Raw genomic sequence first — 24,814 nt, forward strand, 5'->3', positions numbered from 1 at the left:
CATGTAGAAAATGTCAGTGATGCTTGATGGATCCTAAAAGATTTCATTCTGTAATCTAGGAATTTCGGAAGGTAATGGCGTTAAACGGAGTAGGGAAATACAATGGTTGGTTACATTTCATATGTAATTTAATTTTGTTGATGTTAGGCTGAAATACGTTTTATTTAGCATTTTGTTTAGCACGGACACGTCAACTTATGGCCCCTTATGCCAGCTGGTGGGCAGGAATGGCGGAGAATAGCATGTAATTCCTTGGTAAAATCGGGTTTGAACTCTCTAGCTTGGGGAGGGGGGGGGGTGGTCCCAGTTAGTTGCTCAGTTTGGGGTGTCATGACATAAGGGGAGATTCATTTAGGAAAGGAGGGACTCTCTAAGCATGGTGAATGTGAGAAATGTAAGTAGTGCTCTGAAATTAGTGTCCATACAATTCTACAAATTGCAGCATTGACCGTTACAATTTTCTCCCCAAGATAAGCACCACTTAAAATTCAACTTGCTGATCGAACTGGAAATCTCGAATCTGAATTGGTGGGCAAGTGGAAACATATTGAAGGGTGCACTTAAATAGGTATGTCAGACAAGACACTGTAAATGATGTATACATAATGCACAGAGTATTCCATATGTTTACCTGCTCCTCGGGGAGTTAGCACAGTGATTTAATTAAGGGCTATACAGTCCAGTATCTTCGGATTCAGGCAGGGTCAGATGGCCTGGTTTTAGATCCTGTATAGTTTATGGGTTTATTTTTGAGGACACTGATGCAGGCTGCATCAATATTTCCCCTGGCTGACCTAATTCCGGGATGTAAGAATTCGACGGAATTAAAACTTTTTCCATAAGCTGTCTTTAAAAATGATGAATTTCCATATTTGAGATGTCACACATAATTCTGATAGTAATTACTCCTTTTTTGCCCAGATATTTTACCATCTTTTAGTCTGTGAAATGTCCAGGGAAGGAACACCGCAACTGCAGTATTCTTGTAATTCCCAATTCAGCTGGAAATCTTGTTTCCGACCAAATAGGGAATTGTACCAATCTCAGAATAGGGATGAAAGATGCTGTTGAAATAATCCAAATGAAAACAAGAGATCTAATGACTACCACTAGCTGATCATTTTCAAGGAGAATGCTCTCTTTGTCAACTAAAGTGGTGATTGTGAAAGAATGCATTTATTTACTTTTGTATGCATTATTATTGAATTATATTTAGCTCTTCAGTTACCCATTGGAACCATGTCTACCTGTTTCCAGCTGACTGCTATGGTGAGCCTAATTCTTGTGTTGATTTGCAGGAAGTCAATTCTGTCTACCGTATCTTGGCCGGGATCCTCAACATTGGAAACATTGAATTTACTGCCATTTCTTCCCAACATCAAACAGACAAAAGTGAAGTGCCTGATGCAGAAGCCTTAGAAAATGGTAAAAAGTATTGCACATATTTTCAGTGCAACCTTTCTGTTTTGTTCAGTAGTTTTCTTGGCCAAATGAAGGAATATAATTAAACAAACAGCATACTTCTGTAATAAAATAAGGCTTGCTATACTATATTACTTTCTTTGTATTTTATGTTATGGTATGGCATAATATTGTGTGATATAGTATCATTATTTATATTGCATTTTATCTAACTTCAGAGACACCGTTGCACACACACACACACACACACATACATTCTCTCTCTCTCTCTCTCTCTCTCTCTCTCTCTCTCTCTCTCTCTCTCTCTCTCTCTCTCTTTACATGGTAGGATTATAGATGTGGGTTTCCAAGATATTTGGGCATTTACTGCTTTGGTCTCTATTGGGCTAGTTTCTAGCCTGGAAAATATATGGGTCTATAATGCCGTGGCTACCGAAGTACCCACACATCTACTACTCCTTGTCTGGTGACTCAGGTATGCTGCCCATTTACTGTCCTCCACCTGAATCCACTTCTTATCCATTGGTACCCAGGCTGGTGTGTCTGGGCACGCCTTCCCAGGCGACTGATCGCCAGCACCTCTAGGAAATCTAATGCTAGCATGTTGAACTCCTGTAATTTAGGCACTCTCTGCATTGTCTTGGAGCACATTCTCCTATGTTTCCAACGGGAGGCACACACACACACACAGACAGATTACTCACCGGCCTGAAGCTGATTCTAAAATGCATGCCATTCATACTTACCAAAATATCTCTACAAAATCAGCCTTTCTTATTTAAAAATCTACTTCCATGATGCTAGGCCCAACTGTTCTATAACAAGACACAAAACCAATATGTTACTTTCGCCTAATTCCAATTGCTTGTCTCTTCTCACTTTCAATCTAATTTTCAAAGATTTAGTAAAAGAATTTGCTACAGTGCAACCACGTCTGAGGTGCTTGGTGCTATTCTTCCATTACTCTAGACCGGAATTTCTGCTGATCAATGCAGCAGAAAGAATCCACCAGTGGAGGCATGCGATCTATCTATGCTATTTCCACTGTCTTGATCCCACTAAATATAAGGATTCTTTTAAAACTAGCGTTACGTATAAATACAAGTCTTGTGTCAGGGACGTCATTAAAAGCACTTAGTTGTGGGTTGTGTAAGGAAGAGGAATTAAAAGGTTTAACTGTGAAAGTTGCAGTGGTGGTCATGTTCATCAGGACACGTCCGAACAGAGAGAAAATAAGCTAAAAAGTTAGGCAAGTTGGCAGAGACCATAACTGATGTCAAATGAGGCTGGAAAGCTAAAGGAATTGGAGGTTGGTTTAGTAGTGGAATGTCCATGTCTTGGAGGTTTTACAGGATAAACCTTGGATAAAAGGATTTACAAAATCCTGATTGTGGTGAGTAGGCATTCCAGCAGGACCAATCTCTGTCTAGACCTAATTAGATAATGGTATCATTTGCTTTCCAAAGGATGCTAATAGTGACTTTGACATCGGATCCAGTGTAATTCTGTTTAAAAAAGACAATATTATAGCTTGTACGTGCGTGAAAAATCATTTTTAAGTCTTAAAAATACAATTGTGTAAAGGAATTTGGGTTTTATTCAAAACAGGTTATTGTTCTACCATTGACTACAGTCTGACACCATTTAAGAGCTTGTTGACACTGCACAAAAATAACATTTGGTCATCTGACTCCCAGGGACCATTCATACAAGGTTCAGATGTGGTAGATGCCTAATTTGGGTTTTATTCAAAACAGGTTATTGTTCTACCATTGACTACAGTCTGACACCATTTAGGAGTTTGTTGACACTGCACAAAGGTGACTTTTGGTCATCTGACTTCCAGGGACCATTCATACGTGGTTCAGATGTGGTAGATGCCTACCAGTCTCCACTTTAGGACATGCCATTTTTGTCATACCAAAGACTCCAGTCTGAGCAGTGCTTAAAAATGTGACAATGAAAATGAGATCACTACAATACAAGAACATGCCATAGAAAGTAGGAGACTGGCATTAAAAAGGCTTGCCTTCTACCGAACTGACTTTTGCGAACAGTAAAATGCACTTTGCAGACCCATTAAACCAATGTCATCACCAAGCATGACGTTTGGTTGAGATGTCCTACAGATGTGGTCAGGTGAGAAGGGGAAGGAATAGGACCAAATATGTGGATGCAATAGCTTGTTCCACTCTGCTCTTCACCAGTGATGCAACAGACATCTTGGCCATCTGAATACAGAAGCCATAAATTGACAGGTAGTATAACCTGTCCGAATTAACCCCCACACACCACCTTCACGAGTATTCTGACCACCACTTCTTTAGCCTGGAAACATTGCCTGTGTTGACTCTCTCACATAGAAGCGAGTGCTCAATATAAAACGGCCTGCACCAACCATAAAGCTCTTCACTCCTTTTTACCCTCGTATTTCTCCAAGAAACTAACAATCTCAGGCCGGACTGAGATTCAAGAAATGCTCAATTGCGCCTCCTCAAAACCGCCACCTTAAAGCACGAGCAGTACATGAACCAATCCTTCACTGGAAGCACCACAAGACTCTGAAACTCCCTACCACTGAGCCTCCGCCTGACCACGTCATGTCACCTTAAAAAAATACGTCAACGCTCTTCTCTTAGAACAACACCTGGCCTAAACTTTTCCCAATGGCGGCTGGTGACATTTTAAAGTGGCCGCGCATAAATGCCTGCCTTGAATGCAATGTGGCAAGTGAGCCCAATTCTTACAATTCTGGCAGCCAAACAATGATCATAGCAACAGGAACAGTAACCCACTGAAATACCTTATTAAAAACAATAAGGGATAGGATTGGCTATATCGGCATTGCCCTCCGGGAAAGCTGCCTGGGTATAATTTATACCCATAGAATTCTACAAGGGTTTTAGAAGAGCACTGCTCATTACATTTAGTATGGTTATTCATTATGTTGGCACTAGTGGGAGGACGCCTGAGTCATGGAATACGACGCAGATCGTATTCTTTCTTAAGAAAGGCAAGCCACCCACAGACTGCGGATTATCCCAACCGATCTCTCTCATAAACAGGGATGCCAAGATTTTTTAGAAAATCCTGGCAAACCGCCTTGCCCCAATGATGCCAGGATTAGTATCTGAAAGTAAACATGGGTTTAAACCTGGCAGAGACACTACTGCTCATGTCAACATGGCCATTGGGGCTTTTGACTATGCCGAGAAGGAGAGGGTGGGCCTTGGTATGATTCTCTTAGACGCCAAAAAGTTCTTTGCAAAGGTCGAGTGGGAATTCTTGTGTGCCACATTAAGTACACTTGACCTTGGAGGGCAGTTTAGACAGTGGGTGCAAGCCTTATATCACAAACCTCAAGCTAAATTTTCATACTCAGGATCATATTCAACTCAATTTGATATTTTTTTGCGGTACTAGGCAGGGCTGCCCCTCTCCCCATTATTATTTGCTCTTTACATAGAGCCATTTATCCGTACTTTGCAAACCTGCATACACATAAAACCGCTAGTGGCTGAGTCAAGTAGGCTCAAGATCACGCTTTATGCAGGATGTTGTGAAGTCAGCATACCAGTAGTTGGGAGTGGGCGGAGCTAGGGGGTCAGAGGAAGAGGAGGAGCGGACTTAGGAAGTGGGCAGTTAGAGTAGGGACAGGGAACTAAGCACACGTGTTAATAAAGAGCTAAGATGTACAAGTCGGTGTCCGTGTATGATTGATGTGGGACACGACAGCTGGCGACGAGGATGGGATACAGCAGCAAGCCTACCCAGACGAGCCCCGTCACGCGGCGTGGAGCGTCCAGAGCTCCGCTGCAACTGCGACCCTGAGGCGTCATGGGAGAAGCCTAGGAGTGACCCAGCAGACCCTGGAAGCGGGAAGAGCCGAGAGGAGAAGAAAGCGCAATGTGAAAGCGCCGAAGCGCCAGAAGAAAGAGCGCCGAGTGAAAGCGCTCCTGAAGCTCCGTGGTTGTGGAGCTAGCGCGATTGCGCGCCAAAAAGGCATTCAAATCTCACCCCCTGAAGCGTGAGTCCTAGGGAGGAGCAGAAGTGCCCACCGGGAGCTTACCCCGGCGGCAACTGGCCTGAAGCTCGCCCTGCGTGTGGGGGCTGGAGCGTGGAGCTAAAAGCGCCTACCGAGTGCCCACCTCGGCGGCCGAAGCGCAAGTGAGAACGCCCACCGAGTGCCCACCTCGGCGGCGAACAGAGCGGAGCTCGCCCCTTGCCTGGAGGCTCGAGCGTGCCCACCGGAGCCCACCCGGCGGCAGTAGCCGTGAAGATCACCCCACGTGTGAGGGGTGGACAAGAAATAATCGAAAGCCAACCGGGAGCCCACTCCGGCGGCAAGGGACGAAGAAAAGAAGTCTCACCTGCAGCAGCTGCTCTGGCGGTGGATCGCGGCCGAGGACGACGAGTGGTGAGTGGAAACTGCGGTCCCGAGTGAATGTGTGGCTCCGGTCGAAGGAACGAGCAGAGAAGACCCAAATCTCGTTGAAAACGAGATTCCCGGCGGCCATCTTAGAGTCAGGCGTCTGAGAAGGACAACTCTGTGCAATGCAACGGCGGCCATTTTAAAGTCAGGCACCGGGAAAGAAAACAAGCATTGGCAGAGTGGACCAAAACAAACATTGGCAACTGCAAGTGAAGCAAGCATTAGTGACTAACAAAACGAGCATTGACACATGCAAACAAACACTGGCAAATGCAAGCGTAGAATAAATAACCATTGGCAACTGCAAGTGAAGCAAGCAGTAGTGACTAACAAAACAAACATTGACACATGCAAACAAACATTGGCAAATGCAAGTGAAGAATAAACAAACATTGGCAACTGTAAGTGAAGCAAGCATTGGTGACGTCAACAGAACAAACGTTGACGCATGCAAACAAGCGTTGGCGAATGCAAGTGAATAATAATAAAGCGCTGAAAAGACGACAAACAAGCCCATGCAAATGCAAGAAGCAATCTAAGAAGACAAGCATTGGTAAAGGAAAGTCACCAAGCATTGGTGCCTGTAAGGACAATTATTGGCCAAGAGCGAACAAGCATTGATACATGCAAACAAACAAGCAGTGGCACATGCAAGTAAACAAAGAATTGATCCACACAAATCGTCAAGCACTGACACATGCAAATCAACAAACGGAAGCAAGCGTTGACAGTGACCAGACAAACACTGGGGAAGACAAGCAAACAAGCACTGGTGCAGGCAAACAATCACGTGTTGGTACGTGCAAGTCAACAAGCCTTGGTATGTGCCACTAAACAAACGCTGGTAAATGCAAAGCAGTAAGCGGGGACAACGGCACGTGGACAACACTGCACAAATCTTGGCAACCAACAGAATAAGCACGAGCAACCACAAGAGTGACTCAACGAACAAGCAGCGACAAAACTAAGGTCAGCACGGGTGGAAACGAGAACAGTGGGATACGCAAGTGACTGTGCAGTGGCGAATGTCAGGAAGTAACGCGCGTCCGTCAAATAGAGGAAGCCACAAACAAATATAAACCATGACAAAACATAAGTAATTACTCCCGAATCAGCAACGAGCACGAGCCAATGCGCGTGTGGGGTAGCCAATGAACACACACAACAAGCAAGGGAAATCCAACATTGTCACCAACAATGGACAAGTTCAGGGGTGTAATGTCGACCGAACACCGAAGGACTAGTGAGCAAGCTCAAGCTAAAACACAAACTGAAGCACCTGAAATCCAAGGAAAAGTGGACAGCACAAGGCCCCGCGTCTACGACCGGTCAGGACCTCCTTCTCTCAGGGCGGGAGGAGACGTAACTCAATGTTTCAATCCACATCTTGAAGTATCGCCCCCAGTGGCACAGAGTGACGATTGGATTCAGGACCTCAAACGGCACTGGTGGCTGGAAGCATTGGACGATTTCTTGAAAGCCAACGGTGAGCAAAGAGAAAGAAAATGTCTACTGTTACTCCTCCATCTGGTGGGTCCCGGGGGCCGATGCCCAATTAGAACATTTTCCAAGGAAGAAGCAGACACTTATGACAAACTCCAAGAGGAACTCTATGCCCATCTCAATGCACAGGCAGAGGTAGATCATAATCGCATGGTCTTCAACACGGCACGGCAGGAACCAGGCGAACCATTGCCGCATTTCATCATGCGGTTGCAAAGTCTGGTTCAAGGCTGTCATTTCAACACGTTTACGAATGAGGATGCTGTTCGGCTCCGAATAATCGAAGGCTGTGAAAACCCCGAAACAAGCCACAAGATACTTAGAGGACATTGGTCACTAAAAGAAATCATCAAGAAAGCTGAAATTGGGATGCACGTCCAGACAAGAGGCAAATGGAGGGATGTGCATCTGAGTACAAAACTTCGAAATACCTGGGAAGAGAGAACCCAGAAGTCCAACAACCACAAAAAGAGAGAGAGAGAAGGCAGACCAGAGAAAAGACAAAAAAGACAGCGGAGGAGGCACAGTAACATGGAATGCTCAGAGTCAGACTACTCAGCGTCTGGCCACTCGGAGAGAACCAAAGAATACTCGGAGTCAACCATCCAAAGAACAAACCCCCGGAATCATCCATCCTCCAGGAGTCCCTCAAGAAGTCAGTCACCGCACAACACACGTCACTCAACCATCCAAAGAACAACCCCCCGGAATCATCCATCCTCCAGGAGTCCCTCAAGAAGTCAGTCACCGCACAACACACGTCACTCTGATAAAGAGGGAGCGTCCAGTGGGACAGATTGCACGCCTGGACAAAACGACATTCTGCACAACCAGTGGGGGAGAAAGACAAACAATAGGAGGAGCGGCAGTGATCAAGACAGGAAATCGACGTCGGAACATCAATCACCAAGGGGCAAAGATGAGCCCGAGGAAACAGCTAGCAGAAGGATGCACCACCCACAGATCAGAGACACTAGATCACCAAACAAATGGGGAGGAAAAGATCCATACAGTCATGGGCCTCAAAGCATCCCTGGGCCCCGCGACAACGTAGAAACAGAGCGTGGATGGGTAACATCAGACGAGGAGAACGAAGAGGCAAACGCCTGGGATCAAGCGCAAGGAACAAGCGCGGAATCTTCAAACAATCTCCCAAATGAGACAACCGTGAAAATGTTACGACACAGACACACGAAGAAGCCTTGCAAAGGCAATTCCGAGACGGAAAGCAGCTCGTCACGGACTACCCGGTTCCGAAGACCACCGGGTAAGACATTCCCAAAGGAACACTCACAGAGGAGACTAACGGAGCACCCCTCTGATTCAGAGAGCATGTCGGTCCGATCCTTTGAGTCAGGAGAATCGTGGTCCCGACAACGAACACACGCAACATTCTTAAAGAAACATTCTCAGCGGGAAGTGAGTGAGGACCCCTCTGACCTAGATAACATCTCGGTCCGATCCGTTGAGTCGACAGAGTTGTGGTCCCGACAACGGCCATGGCGCCAAGCACCTGAACACATCAGCGAACCAAGGGACACTTTCCCCGTTAAGAACAACGTGTCTAACCCCAATGACAATGCACACTCGATTACTCCACCAGACAACCTGCCACATCGAGCACAGGTGCATTGCGACGCAAAGACTACACCGTCACCCCGGGTAGGGGCAGAAAGGTTGACTCGAAGGTCCTGGTCCTGGTCCCACAAAGGGGAAACAGATATCGTGGCCAGTAGCACTCAAATAAAGATGGACCAACCAGTTGATCCGCAAAGGAAGTCGGGCACGCCCGGAGAGCCAAGTCATCATCAGACAAGAACGAAACACACAACTACCCAGCCGGTTCCAAGGCTTGCCTGGATCAGGCGTGAGCAGGAGTGGGAGAAGCAACCCGAGGCAACCACTCAATCTCCGAGTCATACCAAGATGGCCTCCCCAGGTCATACTCCACCGGCTGGCATCCCAGACTCGAAACAGGAAGACAGTGTTGGTCTCGACCTGACAAGGCAAAATGAAGCGAAAACACATACAGACACTTGGAAGGGAACTAAAGTAACATCCCCGTGGAAAAGAGGCCGAGCGTCACGTGAGCAAGAGTCACAATGGGGGACAGACTGCCGATATCAAACTGAGCTCACCGTAGGCACCCCAGACACTGAAGGCCCCATCCCCCCATCCCTCCGGACATCCGCAACAGAGCTTGTCTAGTCAAAGACGAACTATTGGCGAATACTCATCACGACATACGTCCATCCCAGAGACTGATAGTGGAGATGGACTGAGAAGTCAGTTTATTTGTTTGTTTTGTTACAAAGGGGGGAGATGTTGTGAAGTCAGCATACCAGTAGTTGGGAGTGGGCGGAGCTAGGGGGTCAGAGGAAGAGGAGGAGCGGACTTAGGAAGTGGGCAGTTAGAGTAGGGACAGGGAACTAAGCACACGTGTTAATGAAGAGCTAAGATGTACAAGTCGGTGTCCGTGTATGATTGATGTGGGACACGACACAGATGACCTTGCGATTTTTATACAAATCCAGCCGAGGCAGTCTCAGCTGTCGAGATTGCAGCAACTAAGTTTGGTTCTGTCACTGGCTATAAATTAAACACAAGTGTTATATGTGAACGTTTCTCTTGTGAATGCTCGTCTTTTTTATTTTCAAGATGATATGTACTACTCACATTGATTTATGCTATGTATTTGTTGCCCCATTTGATGACAATGAAAATATATTTTTTAAAACAAAAAACAATGAGGGTAAAATGCAAACGTTTCTGAAAGTAGCAAGCTGTGAATATTTGTACCTCACAGATGAAAAACAAATGACAAGACTTGCTGTCATCCATCATCCAGTAAGGGCAGCAGAATAAACCGATTCAAACCTTCAAGATGTTTTTATGTAACATAAAAGAGATCCTCAGATACAAACCTTAATTCAAAACTTCAGACGTCTGAAAGAGAGTTAAAATATCATTGAGCCGCACTAGCTCTCAGAAAAGCACAGAACCCTTTTTTTTAATTTCAAAAGTTTTATTATTATTAAAAGTTGTACAAATATAATACAGATACAGCACAGTCGTAATGCAGGGGCACATACAGACGAGGTGCAGGCATATTGTGGTGAAACAAACGGCGTTTGGTATTGTTATTGCTGTTGATATACAACTTATCTGTAGGCCCTTAGAGTGAAGGAAAGAAGACTAAAGAGAAGAAAAGGAGAGGGAGGGGTTGTTATTTCTGACCTTGGCTGTTAATCCTTTCGGTGTTTGACCATACTGTCCCTCTAGGGGGGTTTGTGCGATCCTAAATGTGCATCTAAGGCGCTCCACATCGCATTTCTAGCTGTGTGGTTGGTTGTATGTTTTGCTGTGATGTTGTCCGCGCCTCTCAGGAAGGTCACCCAGTTTATCCATCTCTTAAAGGTTGCTTTACTAGTACATTTCCAGTTCGCTAGGATTGTTTTAACAGCAGCTGTGAGTAGGAGATCTACTAGTTCTCGATCGTCACTGGATTGTAGGTCTGGGGCCAGGAATGTGGTGGCGATTCTGTCCAGACCTTGTTGTATGGTTACCCCTACTACTGTGTTGATGAAGTTGTTGACTTTCCCCAAAAAGAGCCTGACCCTGGGGCACTCTTAGATGATGTGGGCTAGGTCCCCCTTTGCTTTATGGCAGTTCCAACATGTGTCATTCTCTGTGGCGCCTACTGTGGCTAGACGGGCCGGCGTCCAGAACATTCTGTGCAGTAGCCAGTACTTTGGTTGCGCTAGTTGGGGGGAGACTTTATTCTTAGAGGCTGAGACCCATAGCCGTGACTTCTCATCTTCGCTAAAGTGCCTGTTGTGCAGTGATTCCCAGAACTACATCGTTCTGGTGTTCAGTGTTGATGTCTTCGGACTTAAGAGTTTGTATAGGTGGGATGTTTGATGTCCCATCTTGTTTAGATTGTGAATGTACTCTATGATGGTCGGAGTTTCTCTGGTGAGGTTCGCTTTAGTTATGGCAGTTCTGATTTTCAAGAATTCATAGAATCCCATGTTGGGTAAGTTGTGTATCTTTTTCAGTGTTTCAAATGTGAGTGGTGTGCCCTCCTTCTCTAGTTGAGCGGGTGTGGTGATTCCTCTTCCGTACCACTCCTTGTTTGTGAGCGTTCTGCCTCTATACGTTATTTTTGTGTTGAACCAGATTGACTCCCAGCTCGACCTCCTGATACCGTGTTCCATTTTCTTATCTATCTTCATGAGTGCTACCTTGGTGTTTTTGAGTACTGCGTTTGTTGCCTCGGGGTGCTTATTGGCTGTGAGTATGGCCACAGGGTCGGCCCCTCCCAGTATGTCCCTTTCCAACTCGAGCCATACTGGTGTGTATTCTTGGCTGGGGTTGAGACAAAATATTCCCTGTTTTGCCAAGCAGGCAGTTTGGAAAGCCTTAAAGTCAGTAATGTTTAGCCCCCCTAGTTCTTTCTTCAATCTTTAGGCTGATCCTGGGTTTCTTCCCGTTCCACAGGAACTTGTTAATGTTGTTGTCTAGCTTCTTGTGGAAGTCATCAGTTAGTGTTAGTGGTAGTATACTTAGCAGGTAGTTCATCATGGGCGCTATCATCATTTTTATGGTTTCCACCCTTCCCCAACAACTTATGAATTTGAGAGTCCAGGATTCTAGTTTCGTTTTAATTTTCTTTAGGATCGCTTCTTCGTTGTGGCCTAGGGTTGACCATAGGTCTCTACCGAAAAGGAGGCCGAGATACTTAAGGGATTTCCTTTGCCAGGTTAGTCCTGATGTGCCTAGGACCTCACTAGTTGTGTGACAGTTCATGGGTTTGCACTCTGATTTCTCCCTGTTTAGTTTGTACCCCGAAACTAGGGCGTATTCTTCTATCGTGGTCATTAGTGCCGCTATTGAGGTGGTCGGTTTTTTGTTGTGATCAAAATGTCATCAGCATAGGCTGCTAATTTCACTGTGTTGTCTCTAACTTAGACGCCTGTTATGTGTGGGTTGTTCCTTACGAGGCAAGGATGCCCACTCTCGCCAGCATTGTTCCTGCTAGCCCCAAAAGCACAGAACCCTTAACCTCTATTTCTTTTAAAGCGCTTGATGACATTTTTGTGGAAATAAAAAGAACTCAACATTTCTGCACTGCGTTTTGCCACTTCGCGTTTACGAGGTAGTTGTGCACAAACATGTTTGGTTTCAATAATAAGTTAGGCCTCATGGCCACAGACACACAACTGTGCTTAATGCACATCAGGACTGATGATTCAACACCAGTAGAAACACAGTACATTATTTTAAAGTTAACTAAATTATTGTTTCTGGGACAGCGGCTCAACAGTGCCGCCTTTGTATCAGTGTTACTGCTCAGCTAGTTATGATTTGTAAAGGGATCCATGCACTTTCAGTTGTCCTCTGCAGTACTACTCACCAAGTCCTCCTGCGCTGCCCACTCAGCGGTGCTCTCACCCTGGTATGCTCACGAGCTACCCCTTCTCAGAGGCCTGAGTAATATGCTATTCCACTACCGCTTTGCTGCATGCCATTCAGTTTGCTTCGTGTTTGCCCAGCCCAGCCAAACATTGCCCCTTAAAATAACAAGCATTAGACTTGTATTAAAGTTTATGAGAGCAGTGTTGGGATTGGCTTGAGCAGGCCAACTCAATGCCCCATCTGAGTCTAGGTGATGGAGCGGTAATTTCTTCTGGTAATTTCTCTATACAAAACCCTCATGCTACCTCTAATTTACAGCTCAAAAAGTGTTGGGCCCTTCACACCATGTATTACCTTCAGGAGACTTTAAATAAAGATGAACAGCCAAAAATGCAATAATTATTTTAAGCCAATAAAGAGAGTTGTTGAGTATTTAAAGGGTTTTATTTTCTAGTCAAAAGTTAAGTTTTCTCTGACAGTTTATTCATTAGTAAAATATCAATCAGGTTACAGAATTTGAAAAACAGGATCTGCATATAAGCATTACATGAGGATTTAAAATGTGGCGCAAAATGTCATTCAAAACTCTTCAAAGAGTTTCTAAGAAAAATATAGTCTTGCAAGGCTAATCAAAAATCAAATAGTTTGCAAAAATCTCCCATAAAGAGAAATAAATGCATAAGACAAATCTTTTCAGACCTAATTAATTAGTCAAAGCATAAACTGATAGTTTAGCATCTAAATCTAAAAAGCCTTTCTATCTGTTTGGTGCCCTGTGCATCTCTGTGTCTAAAAAGCAAAAAGGAGCAAGACAGCCTGCCCTTCACCAGACCTCAAAGGAATGTGGCCTGACAGTGCCAAGATATGACGTGGAAGCAAGAAACCTCCCCCTGACACTCCTCGGACGCCACTCCTCCCTTCAGCAATCTCCCGGGACGTTTCTCGTACCTAACCCATAGAAAGAAGCAAAGCCTAAGCCAAAATGAGCAAGAAGCCAGCTGAGCTAAGAAAGCTAGCCCCTCCTCCGGAGAGGTCAGAATTTATACACAAAATTTTGGCAGACTACACAAAATGTTTCAACTTCAGGAAAACCTGTACGTGATTGGTCAGTCATGATGGCATGAGTTCTCACAACCCTGACTCACTAAAAAAAAAACGGACTTTACCAGTTTTAACAAAAGAAGCATACATGAATAAATACATTTTATAAGTGTGCAACAATTTCTAGGGAAAATGTTTCTATAGTTTCTTCCTTCCTGTCACAGTGCAGCAGGACGGATACTTTAGTTAGCTGGTACATTGGCACAATCACAGGAATGTACAGTTCAAGCTGTCCTTGGCTCCTTCCGCAGTTTGAGTCAAGCTGCCACAGTCTGCACATGCTCTCTTCTCTTTCAAAGCAAGCCATAGCTTTGCTGGTTTCACAGGCAGCCATTTAATGGTAGGCCCCAAAATAAAACAAACACAAAGATAATATTAATTTCATGTAAATCAGCCCATTATGTTTCCCAACTCTATTCTAATACCCCTTATAAATGCTTACCTAGCCAAGCTACTAGTAAAGCAGCGTTTCTATTATTTATGACAACATGCAAAATAAAGGTACAATGTGCAACAAAGAAAAAGAGGTGTTATTAACTGAAAATATTTATCAAAATATGCAACAAGTCAAAGTCTTTTAAGACAGAAATAGTGGATTGAGACTGCAAGGGATGAGCTGGGAAGAGAGAAACATATTCTATTAATCTTTAAAGCTAAAAAGGCCACTTTTCTCTACATTGCAAAAACACATGTTAATTCCGCAAAAGAATTACAGAGTGAATAGGCCTCACTTTCATATTTTTCATGTGCCATGTTTTTAACTTGCACCAAAAGGTGCGTGGCAATTTAAATGCAGTCTGTCTGAAGCACAAAAAATAAAACAATGCCTGACTGCAGATGAAATCTGCTCCATCAAAGGTACCTGCTATCTTAGTCGCCCAGGCTCTCTGCTGCGATGGGGATCAGAGGCCTTTAAAGTGCACATGTCAGATAGGGCTCGCCACAGCTCTTGGCCAGCCCAACATGCACACTTTAATTCACAGCAGCTATTTTCTCGATAGTCATTACAAGAGGAGGACTACGCCTCCTCCCCTACACAACTGTGACTGTGATATTGCAACACAGCTCACATAAGATCTCATATGTGTTCCAGTTGACAGGAGGATTAAGAAACAAAACAGTGCATTAATTAGACATTGTGTGGCAGCTCCTGGGTGGCGGCTCAACGCTCACTTACCCCTATGGATGAGCCGCTGCTGACTTCTCCTACCTCCTCATACGCCTCCAATTGCACCCAAAGATACCAACCTCAACCTGCACATAATACTGATAATTGTCATGGAGTACAGCTCTACCTGCTTTTCATTGCTATATTTTGCTTTGAATATGTGAAAAACACTCCCAGGAGAGGCTAACCCGGTGTTCACTTTTACTGTACATATTGATATTTTCCTGCTAATAAAGCACTGTAATGCCTCTGGGTCATGTCTGCGCTATATAAAATCACAAAAATAAATGAATTCAATTTATGCCCCTACCCGTCTCAAAGCCCTATTAAGGTGTGAAGGGAAGTCTAGCAGCTATCTTTGTGATGTGCCACTTTTGGCAAAGACTATCGTGATGAATTTTTGTTAGACCATTGTTCCAGTCTTTCATATTTGTGCATTCTAATTGGTAAACACACAGACAGCATCCGAGCCTTATCAGTATTCTATTTTAAAGAATCCTGTCCTATGTGTTGGTTAATGTCACCAATAGGCATGGAGGCTTTCATTGTATAACCTTTGTATGGTGAGTGCCCAAGACAGACTGAAGGGGGGCCTCCCATACCTTCTCTCTCAACTCCCATGTATGTGATTACCACATTGAGGAAGTACTTATTTGCCATTTTGAGTACTTGTCCTGAGTTCTGTTGATCTGTGTTTTTTAGCTGCAACTCAGCTCAGCATTGGTGCAGAAGAACTCCAGGAAGCTCTCACTTCTCACTGCGTGGTAACACGAGGAGAGACTATCATACGAACAAACACTGTGGACAAAGCAGCAGACGTCCGAGATGCAATGTCAAAGGCACTTTATGGCCGACTTTTCAGCTGGATTGTAAATCGCATAAACACACTTCTTCAGCCTGATAAAAATATATGGTAAGTTTCACACAATGAATGCTGTCAAATAGAGCTGCATTTATTTCATGAAGTTTTCCACACTGCAGAGTTGGTGCAACTGTTTATATTGGTAGAGAGTCACTCATATTTTATCAAAATTACATAATTTGTGGTAATGTATGGGCTTGAACAATCACGTATATTGCAATCTAAACTATAATCAAGGTCTCTGTTCGATCATTTAACTGCTAAATAAGAATATTTATACGTCAGAAACAGTTTGGGCTTGAAAAAGGGTCAATAAAGGTAAAAGAAAAGCAGAAGACAATGAGAGACAGTGTACATTGTGTTAAAATGAGAATGGATGAATTGAAATTTTCCATCACTTTTTTAAGGTTTCGCCTCCACGACGCTTGGGCTGTGCTTGTGAAATCTATTGTATTAAATATATCTTAACAGGGATTTACAGCCGCCTTCACTTCTTATTGGTCCTTGTCACTTTACATTTCCTCGTTTCTATTGGTTGTAGGCATTCCATCTCCTGTTCTTCCATGTCTGTCTCTCTTAACAGTTATCCAATCGGCAAAGTACTGTGTTCATCCCCTTTGATGGAACTTCTTTTAAGCGTCTCAAGCAACAACACACTTATAAACTATTATTATATTAGCACAATTATGTTTACTCCAACAACCAAGGTGGTAATCTTGTGCAAACAAGGGAGGGAAACCTGCCCTATATGGTCTAGTAAGAGGCCTCAAAGAGGTCCACTATATTAAGCAACGTGCCCTGAACCCACAAGGAACATTTCAAAGATACATTTACTCAAGTTTATCAAAATTTATTTTTATTTTAAAGTTCATTTTTCTCATAAATAGGTTGAAACAATCCAATGAATAAATATGTACAAAAATAGAAAAGAACAACAAGGCAAAATTAACAGTGGTTCTTACTCCACACTTGCATACCACCTACACACATACATAAACATTCATACATCACACAACACAATGCAAGGATGGTCTTTGATGGAATGGGGACCGATGGTAGGGTGTCCTGGTTGGTTCTGTAAGTTCCAGGGTAGGAACAGACGCCAACGAGCGTTTCGGTGTGTGGCCCCGTCCGGGGCTACACCTTCATCAGGGCAAGGTGAAGTGGAGGAGATGGAACCACAAAGGAGACGATTAATCTGTTTCTAATGTGCTAAGTTAACTTCAAGTAGAACAATCTTCTTGTTTATAGGTTAATTTTCTCTGCTAACACCAGTGTGCCAAGGTATCACAGTCTTTAAGACCTGTAGAAAACTTGAATAAAACACCCAAGGGTAGATAATGAGACTTGAGCTGCTGCAGACGTCAATGCGACAAAGCTGATAATTCCCTGGTAGGTGAAGGAACAGTTCCGTATATGGGTTCCGTTTTTTAGGTCGAGCCTAGACGAAAGCAAAGCGAAGCTTTGCTGTCTATGGCTCGACAACTTATGTCGTCGCTTTCAGGGGAATGTGGACAGCAGACTGTGACGAGCGAGCGTCTCCTGCCGGAGATTCTACCTCGTGAGCGCGCACGTCGCCGTGCCTCATTTTCCCATTCTCAAACAAATCCACACTCACGCATGCGCACATACACACACTGCATACACACACACGCACCCCCCCTTAAACAGACACACGCTGCATACACACACGCACCCCCCTTAAACAGACACACACGCACACACGCACAAACACACTCCAACATACACACGCGCGTACACCCCCACCCTCAACCTCACTCGCCGGGCTCCTCTCTCTTTACGCGTGGGAAGGCACTGTGCAAGAAGGTGCGCTGTCTCATATCACCGCCGCCTCCCACAGCGTCATTGTATGGAAATTTAAACTTGCCTTCCCGTAAACACCGCCGCAGCCCGAGAACTTCAGTAGTCTTACAAATCCCAAGCGCAGCTCCTCTGAGGTCAGACGAGGAGCCGCGCTGGGATTGGTGCCGGTGGGGCCGTTGCCTGGCAACGGAAGTGACGTCGACGCCGGGCGGGACTTCGACGCCGGGCGGGAGGGACGGAGCCTGATGCGGCCATGGAGCCGGGCCTCCCGCTGCTGCTGCGGCCTGCTGCTGTTAGCTGCCGGTGATGATGCGGTGACTGGCCATTTGACCGGACTTTACGGGGCCTCCCGCTGCTGCCGCTGGGGAGCTGCGGCCTGCTGCTGTTCGCTGCCGGTAATGATGCGGTGAGTGGTAAACGCGGGGACATTCAGGTTTGTGATCCCGCTAAAAATATACTGCAGACGCAGCGTCAATGCTTTTTCTAGTTTTTAAGTGTTAGGAATTTCACAGCCGTTTGCTCAGACTCCTGCCGCCCCCTGTGTTCGTGGGACTTAAGATGTAGCACGATTATTTATATATTGTTTTCCCTGTAAGCTTAGTCGCTTCTATGCGCTAGTTTTTTTAGTCCATGTGAACAGTTTATTTATAGCACTTGAAGGTGATATAAACTGTCTACGCCTCTGGGTCCCCGCACTGCCTATCTGTGTGCCGCAGGTCCTCATCCTGTTTACGTTTTAACACTCCAGAGTCTCTAAAAGTGTGTCACGTTCTTCACCTGGTGTATATGCTTAGAACTCCTCACGCATCTGTAAACATGCCTCGTGCTCGCTTCTCTTTTTCAGTATACCTGAGGCACCTCACCCTATCCGTCAGTGCCTCAATCGCCTCACCCGTTCTGTACATACCTCAAGCTTCTAACCCACCGGTCTATATGCCTCGGGCTCCTCACCCTGTGTATATATTCCGAATCCTTCTGAATCCTCTATATGTATAACCTGGCTGTGCTCGAGCTCCTCACCTCTCGGCATAACCCTCAAGCGCTTCCTCACCCTGTGCACATGCCTCCAGTTCCAGCTCGCCCTGTGTATCTTTTCCTCAAACTGATCCTTATTGTATAAACTAGCCGTAGCTGCCTGAAGCTCCTCACCCTGTATATATGCCCCAAGCTCCTACCTTGTACCACCACCACCACTAACACCACCACCTCTACCACTAACACCACCACCACCACCAGTACCACAGCCACCACCACCAGTACTTCCACTGACATCACCACCACTACCACTAACACCACCACCACCACCACCTGTACCACACCCACCACCCCCAGTACTTCCACTAATATCACCACCAGTACCAGTACCACCAATACCACTCGTACCCCTATCACCACCACCATTACCAGTACTACCAGTACCACCACCAATACCACCACCAGTACCACCACCACCACCATTACTGCCACCACCAGTACTGCCACCACCAGTACCACCACCACCAGCAGTACCACCACCACCAGTACCACCATCACCACTACTACCACCACCAGTACAACCACCACCACCAGTACTTCTACTAATACCACCACATTACCACAAGTACCAGTACCACCAATACCACTGTACCACTATCACCACTAACAGTACCAGTACTACCAGTGCCACCACCAATACCACCACCAGTACTACCATCACCACCAGTAACACCACCAGTACAACTACAAGTACTACCACCACCAGTACTACAACCACCAGTACTCCCACCACCAGTACTACCACTACCAGTAGCAGCAGCACCAGTACTACCACCAATACTACCACCACCAGTACTACCACAACCAGTACCAACCCAACCAGTACTACCACCACCAGTACCACCACCACCAATACTACCAGTACCACCACCACCAATACTACCACTACCAGTACCATCCACCACCAATACTACCACCATGAGTACTACCATCACCACCAGTACTGCCACTACCAGTACCACCACCACCAGTACTACCACTACCAGTGTCACCACCACCAAAACTACCAGTACCACCACCACCAATACTACCACTACTAGTACTACCACCACCACCATCAGTACTACCACCACCAGTACCACCACTACTACCACTACCAGTACCACTACCACCAGTACCAGTACTACCACCACCAGTACCACCATCACTACCAGTACCAGTACTACCAGCATCAGTACTACCAGTACCACCACCAGTACCACCACCAGTGCCACCAACACTACCACCACCAATACCACCATCAGTACTACCACCACCTCCAGTACCACCAGTAACAACATCACCAGTACCACCACTAAAACCACTAGAACCACCACCACCAGTACTACCACCACCAGTACCACCACCACGACCAGTACTACCACCACCAGTACCACCACCACCAATAATACCACTAGCAGTACTCCCACCACCACCACCACCACCAGTACTATCACCACCAGTACCACCACCACCAGTACTACCACTACCAGTACCACCACCACAAATACTCCCACTACCAGTCCTACCACCACCACCAGTACTACCACCAACATTACTACCACCACCAGTACCACCACCACCAGTACTACCACCACCACCAATACTACCGCTTCTAGTACCACCAATACTACCACTACCAGTACCACCAACACCAGTACTACCACTATCAGTACCTCCACCACCAATACTACCAGTACCAACACCACCAATACTACCACTAACAGTACTACCACCACCACAACTACTACCACCACCAGTACTACCACTACCAGTACCACCACCACCAAAACTACCACTACCAGTACCACCACCACCACTACCACCAGGTCCAGTAGCACCACTAGTACCACTAGTACCAGGACCACCACCAGTACCACCAATACCAGTACTACCAGTACCAAAACCAGTACCACCACCAGTACTACCAGTACCAGTACTACCAGTGCCACCAACACTACCACCACCATTACCACCATCAGTACTACCACCACCACCAGTAACACCACCACCAGTACCACCACTAAAACCACCAGTACGACTACAAGTACAACCACAACACCAGTACTACCACCACCAGTGCCACCACCACCAATACTACCACTACCAAAACCACCAACACTACCATCACCAGTACTACCACTACCAATACCAATACCACCACTACCAGTACCACCACCACCAATACTACCACTACCAGTACTACCACCACCACCACCAGTACTACCACCATCAGTACCACCACCAATACTACTGCTACCAGTACCACCACCACCAATAATACCACTTCCAGTACCACCACCACCAGTACAACTACTACCAGTACCACCACCACCAATACTACTACTGCCAGTACTACCACCACCACCAGTACCACCACCACCAGTACTAACACTACCAGTACGACCACCACCAATACTACCACCATGAGAACTACCATCACCACCAGTACTACCACTACCAGCACCACCACCACCAGTACTACCACTACCAGTACCACTACCACCAATAGTACCAGTACCACCACCACCACTAGTACTACCAGTACCACAAGTACCACCACCTCTAGATCATATGTAACTCCCAATTCACACTTTCTGTCTGTGTAATTTACAACACTTACACATCGCATTCACTGCACTATTTATCACTACTCTGAAGATGTTGCAGGTTGGTCTCTTCCTCTGATATTTACAATCTAACAAGTGGTCTAGAAGGTCCTTTATTGCGATGCAATAAGTCTTGCATTTGCAAAAGTTTAGGTATTAGTATTGTAAATTACAATGCCTTTTGTTTATGTTTTAGAACACAAAACATAAATAAAAGGCATTGTCATTTACAATGGCAATGGCTCAAACTTGCGTAAATGCGAGACCTATTGCATTGCAAATGCTTGTTAATACTAGTGTGCACACACACAGCCGGCCGGCAGACAGCAGGTACACGACCACATGGAAAGCCTTTTCCCCTTCGGAAAGGTTTCAAATGTAAAGTTTATTCGTGATGCAGGGTTTCCTTCGAGGATAGGAAGAGGCAAAGGCAGGGGAGATACAATCTGGAGCAATGAAGGATAGAATGCATCCGGTCGGCGGTGGCGGCAGCACACACGGGGGCAGAGAATCGGTAATCTTGTGCAACACTTGCAGACTTGCTCGTAAATTATTCCATTCCTGCGACAACTTCCACATTGTGGCTTGCCCGTCCCTCCCACCACCTCACTCCCCCCTGCATTTCCTCCCCGTTTGTTGCTTCTTTAAACTTCTGCCTAGTAATACTTTTAAAAGGGTTACGCTTAAAAAAACCTTCCCGCTCAGAAAGAGCTTTTCTGTATGTTATCTGAATAGTATTAATCGAAACATCGAGCTTTTACTGTCGATGTGAGGACTGTTCTGTAATTGGCAATTGTCCCAGTGTTTTATTTTAGAAGCCTGCAACTCAGAACTGCTCTGACCTCGGGCGCTGACTGCCTCGGAGGTGGTACCATGTCACGTGGCTGTAGTTCCATCCTGGGAGAATCAGTAGACAGTCTTTAAGTGAATGCGGATGGTGGTGCCTGGCCCTTCATTGTTGCTGGTTTTCCACTGAGTCTACCCCACCCGTGTAGTGTCCTTCTGGCTACTGTGGGCATTCTTGCAGATCAATGGGCATGATCACTGTTTTTTTAGGTCTCGCCTGTCGATGCGCATGCGCATCGAGCAAGCGAGAGTATTGGGACTTATCCATTCTTTATCCACTGCAAGGAATCGTGGCGATTCCTTGCAGTGCCCGTGACTTTTAAGCTCAATGCGCATGCGCATTGAGCTTAAAAGCGCGTGCACGTCCGTCTTGTTTTACCCGCTCCGCCCCCTCCCCTTCCCGCCGTGTCGCATTTCTCATCCCCCCTCCCCTCTCCTCCGTCCGTCTTCTTTGTTTAATTTAACCCGCTCCGCCGCCTCCCCTTCCCGCCGTGTCGCATTTCTCCTCCCCCCTCCCCTCTCTTCCCTCCGTCTCGTTCGCATTTTTTCATCAAGCCTGCTGCTATCGCCAAGGAAGAGCTCTGCTGTTTTCCCCTTTATTTATATATGTTATAATAGAGACAGTCTCAGCTTGCACTTAAGGCTCAGCGGGAGGAAAAGAAATTGCTAACGCCGTGATATTCATTCTTTAATTCTAGCCTCGCGACAGTCCAAGTCTGCAGTTAATTGCAGCCAATGCAGCAAAGATGTGTGGGTGAGTTGAGGCTCGGCTTTCTGGCGCGCAATTTTCACTCCGCGCAGGAAATAACAAAAAAGGACAGGCGGATGAAAGTGACAGCTGCTGAGTTCGGCACGCAGCTTTGTTTGCGCCTGTCACACTTTCATTGTGAACGTTCCCTTTGTGACAACGCTACCCTGTTAGCAAAGTCAGAACCCTACTGCTGGCAAAGCACTTACTGTAATGCGAATAAAATAGCACATACCAGCACCGAGCTGTCTTTTTTTTCCAAGACACGAGGTGTGAGTACCGCACTGTTATCTGCCCAGACTACAAAGTGTTTGTAGCCTGTCAGAATACGTTATTGGTTCCCTTATAAAGGCTAGCAGCTTCGTGGAGTCCTGCGTGTTTATGCTGATATAATGCTACAGCTGGGTATTAATAAAAGCTTGCCAATGTGAGATGTTAACTTAAAAGAACAAACGAAGGAGGTATTAGGACTGAGCGGGTAAACAAAACGTTCACTTGAACATGCAGATTGTGGAATGACGCATTGCCGTGAGTTCTAAACAGTTAGACTTCACACTTACACTAAACGCCCCGAAACCTGTCAAAGTCAGCCGCCAAATGGCTTTTTATTTTTAAATCGCTACGGGAGTGCATTTACCAATGTCTGTCGAAAAAAAGAGCTTGAATGAATGTACACCACGTGCCCAAGCTGCTGATGCGACAAGGGTTACAGGTTTTTTTTCTTTTGCTTTGAGTTGTTTGGTAGTTCTTGTTACCGCGCTGGGAAGATTTATAATTTTAACGTTTTTTTTGTATTTGTGCTCTTTGAAATGTTAATTTCTATGATGAATTCAAGTCAAGTCAAGTCAAAAAGTAAAGTTTATTTAGACCGTAGATCTATAAACCATATAAAACATACACTGTTTATTTTACAATGAAGTAAATTCTTTAAAAATGAAACAGCCTCTTATTCCTTTATAGCAATGGTTAAGCAGCCTGAATGTCTCATACTGCATAAACAAAGTCTGAACACGGAACCGTCTTCCTGAGGGAATTCACAGTGCTAGTTTAATTCACCTGATCCTTATGCAAAACATTTTAATGATGCAGAACCTGAATATCTAGATGGACATACTATATAACAAACAAGCTTCAATAGGAGTTAAAGTCTGGTCCATAGGGTTCACCCACCTACTCTTCAACCCGACTGAGAAAGACACTGGAGATTGAATTAATCTGATAACTAGAAACATTGGACCTGGGAGTCAGATCCAAGGCCTGGTCTGACCATTCTATGATAACTTAGTTGATAGGAGTCAAAACCATACCCCCGTAAACAGAGTCTTTTTGAGTAATACACCTAATTGTGTATGGTTACAGAAGCCCTGCCACTTTCTAGGACTCATAAGAAACAATCTGGTTATGGCATCCTGTGCAGGCAATCCTGGACCACTTTACAGTAACGTTAAATGCCAATATAACCAACTCAACTTCATCATAGTAAAGATGATGTGAACAAATAGTTTGGACAGATTTATCTGCAAGCCTCAGATCAGCATAATAGCAAACATCTCTCACTCCTCTGTGGAAAATGTAATAGGTTTGAACACTCACCCAAAACCCCTCACCCTCACCCTCACTCACCCTCAACACCTCACTCACCCTCACTCACCCTCACCCTCACTCACCCTCAACACCTCACCCTCAACCTCACTCACCCTCACTCACCCTCACTCTCACTCACCCTCACTCACCCTCACTCTCCCTCACTCACCCTCACTCTCACTCACCCTCAACCCCTCACCCTCAACCCCTCACCCACCCTCACCCACCCTCACTCACCCTCACTCACCCTCACTCACCCTCACTCACTCACCCACCCTCACCC

At 45.5% G+C, this 24,814-nt stretch overlaps 1 protein-coding gene across 1 annotated transcript in view; it reads left to right on the forward strand.

Annotated features, from left to right (window-relative positions):
• Window positions 1–24,814, forward strand: part of MYO3B (myosin IIIB) — a 1,488,954-nt gene that overhangs the window by 389,319 nt on the left and 1,074,821 nt on the right. The window contains exons 10-11 of the mRNA XM_086956107.1: window positions 1,299–1,425; window positions 15,747–15,957. Coding sequence (XP_086812233.1) covers window positions 1,299–1,425; window positions 15,747–15,957 — 338 coding nt within the window. The remainder of the gene's footprint in view (window positions 1–1,298; window positions 1,426–15,746; window positions 15,958–24,814) is intronic.

The sequence above is a fragment of the Lissotriton vulgaris genome, chromosome 2_1 (assembly GCF_964263255.1).
Source record: "Lissotriton vulgaris chromosome 2_1, aLisVul1.2, whole genome shotgun sequence".
Lineage (NCBI taxonomy): Eukaryota > Metazoa > Chordata > Amphibia > Caudata > Salamandridae > Lissotriton > Lissotriton vulgaris.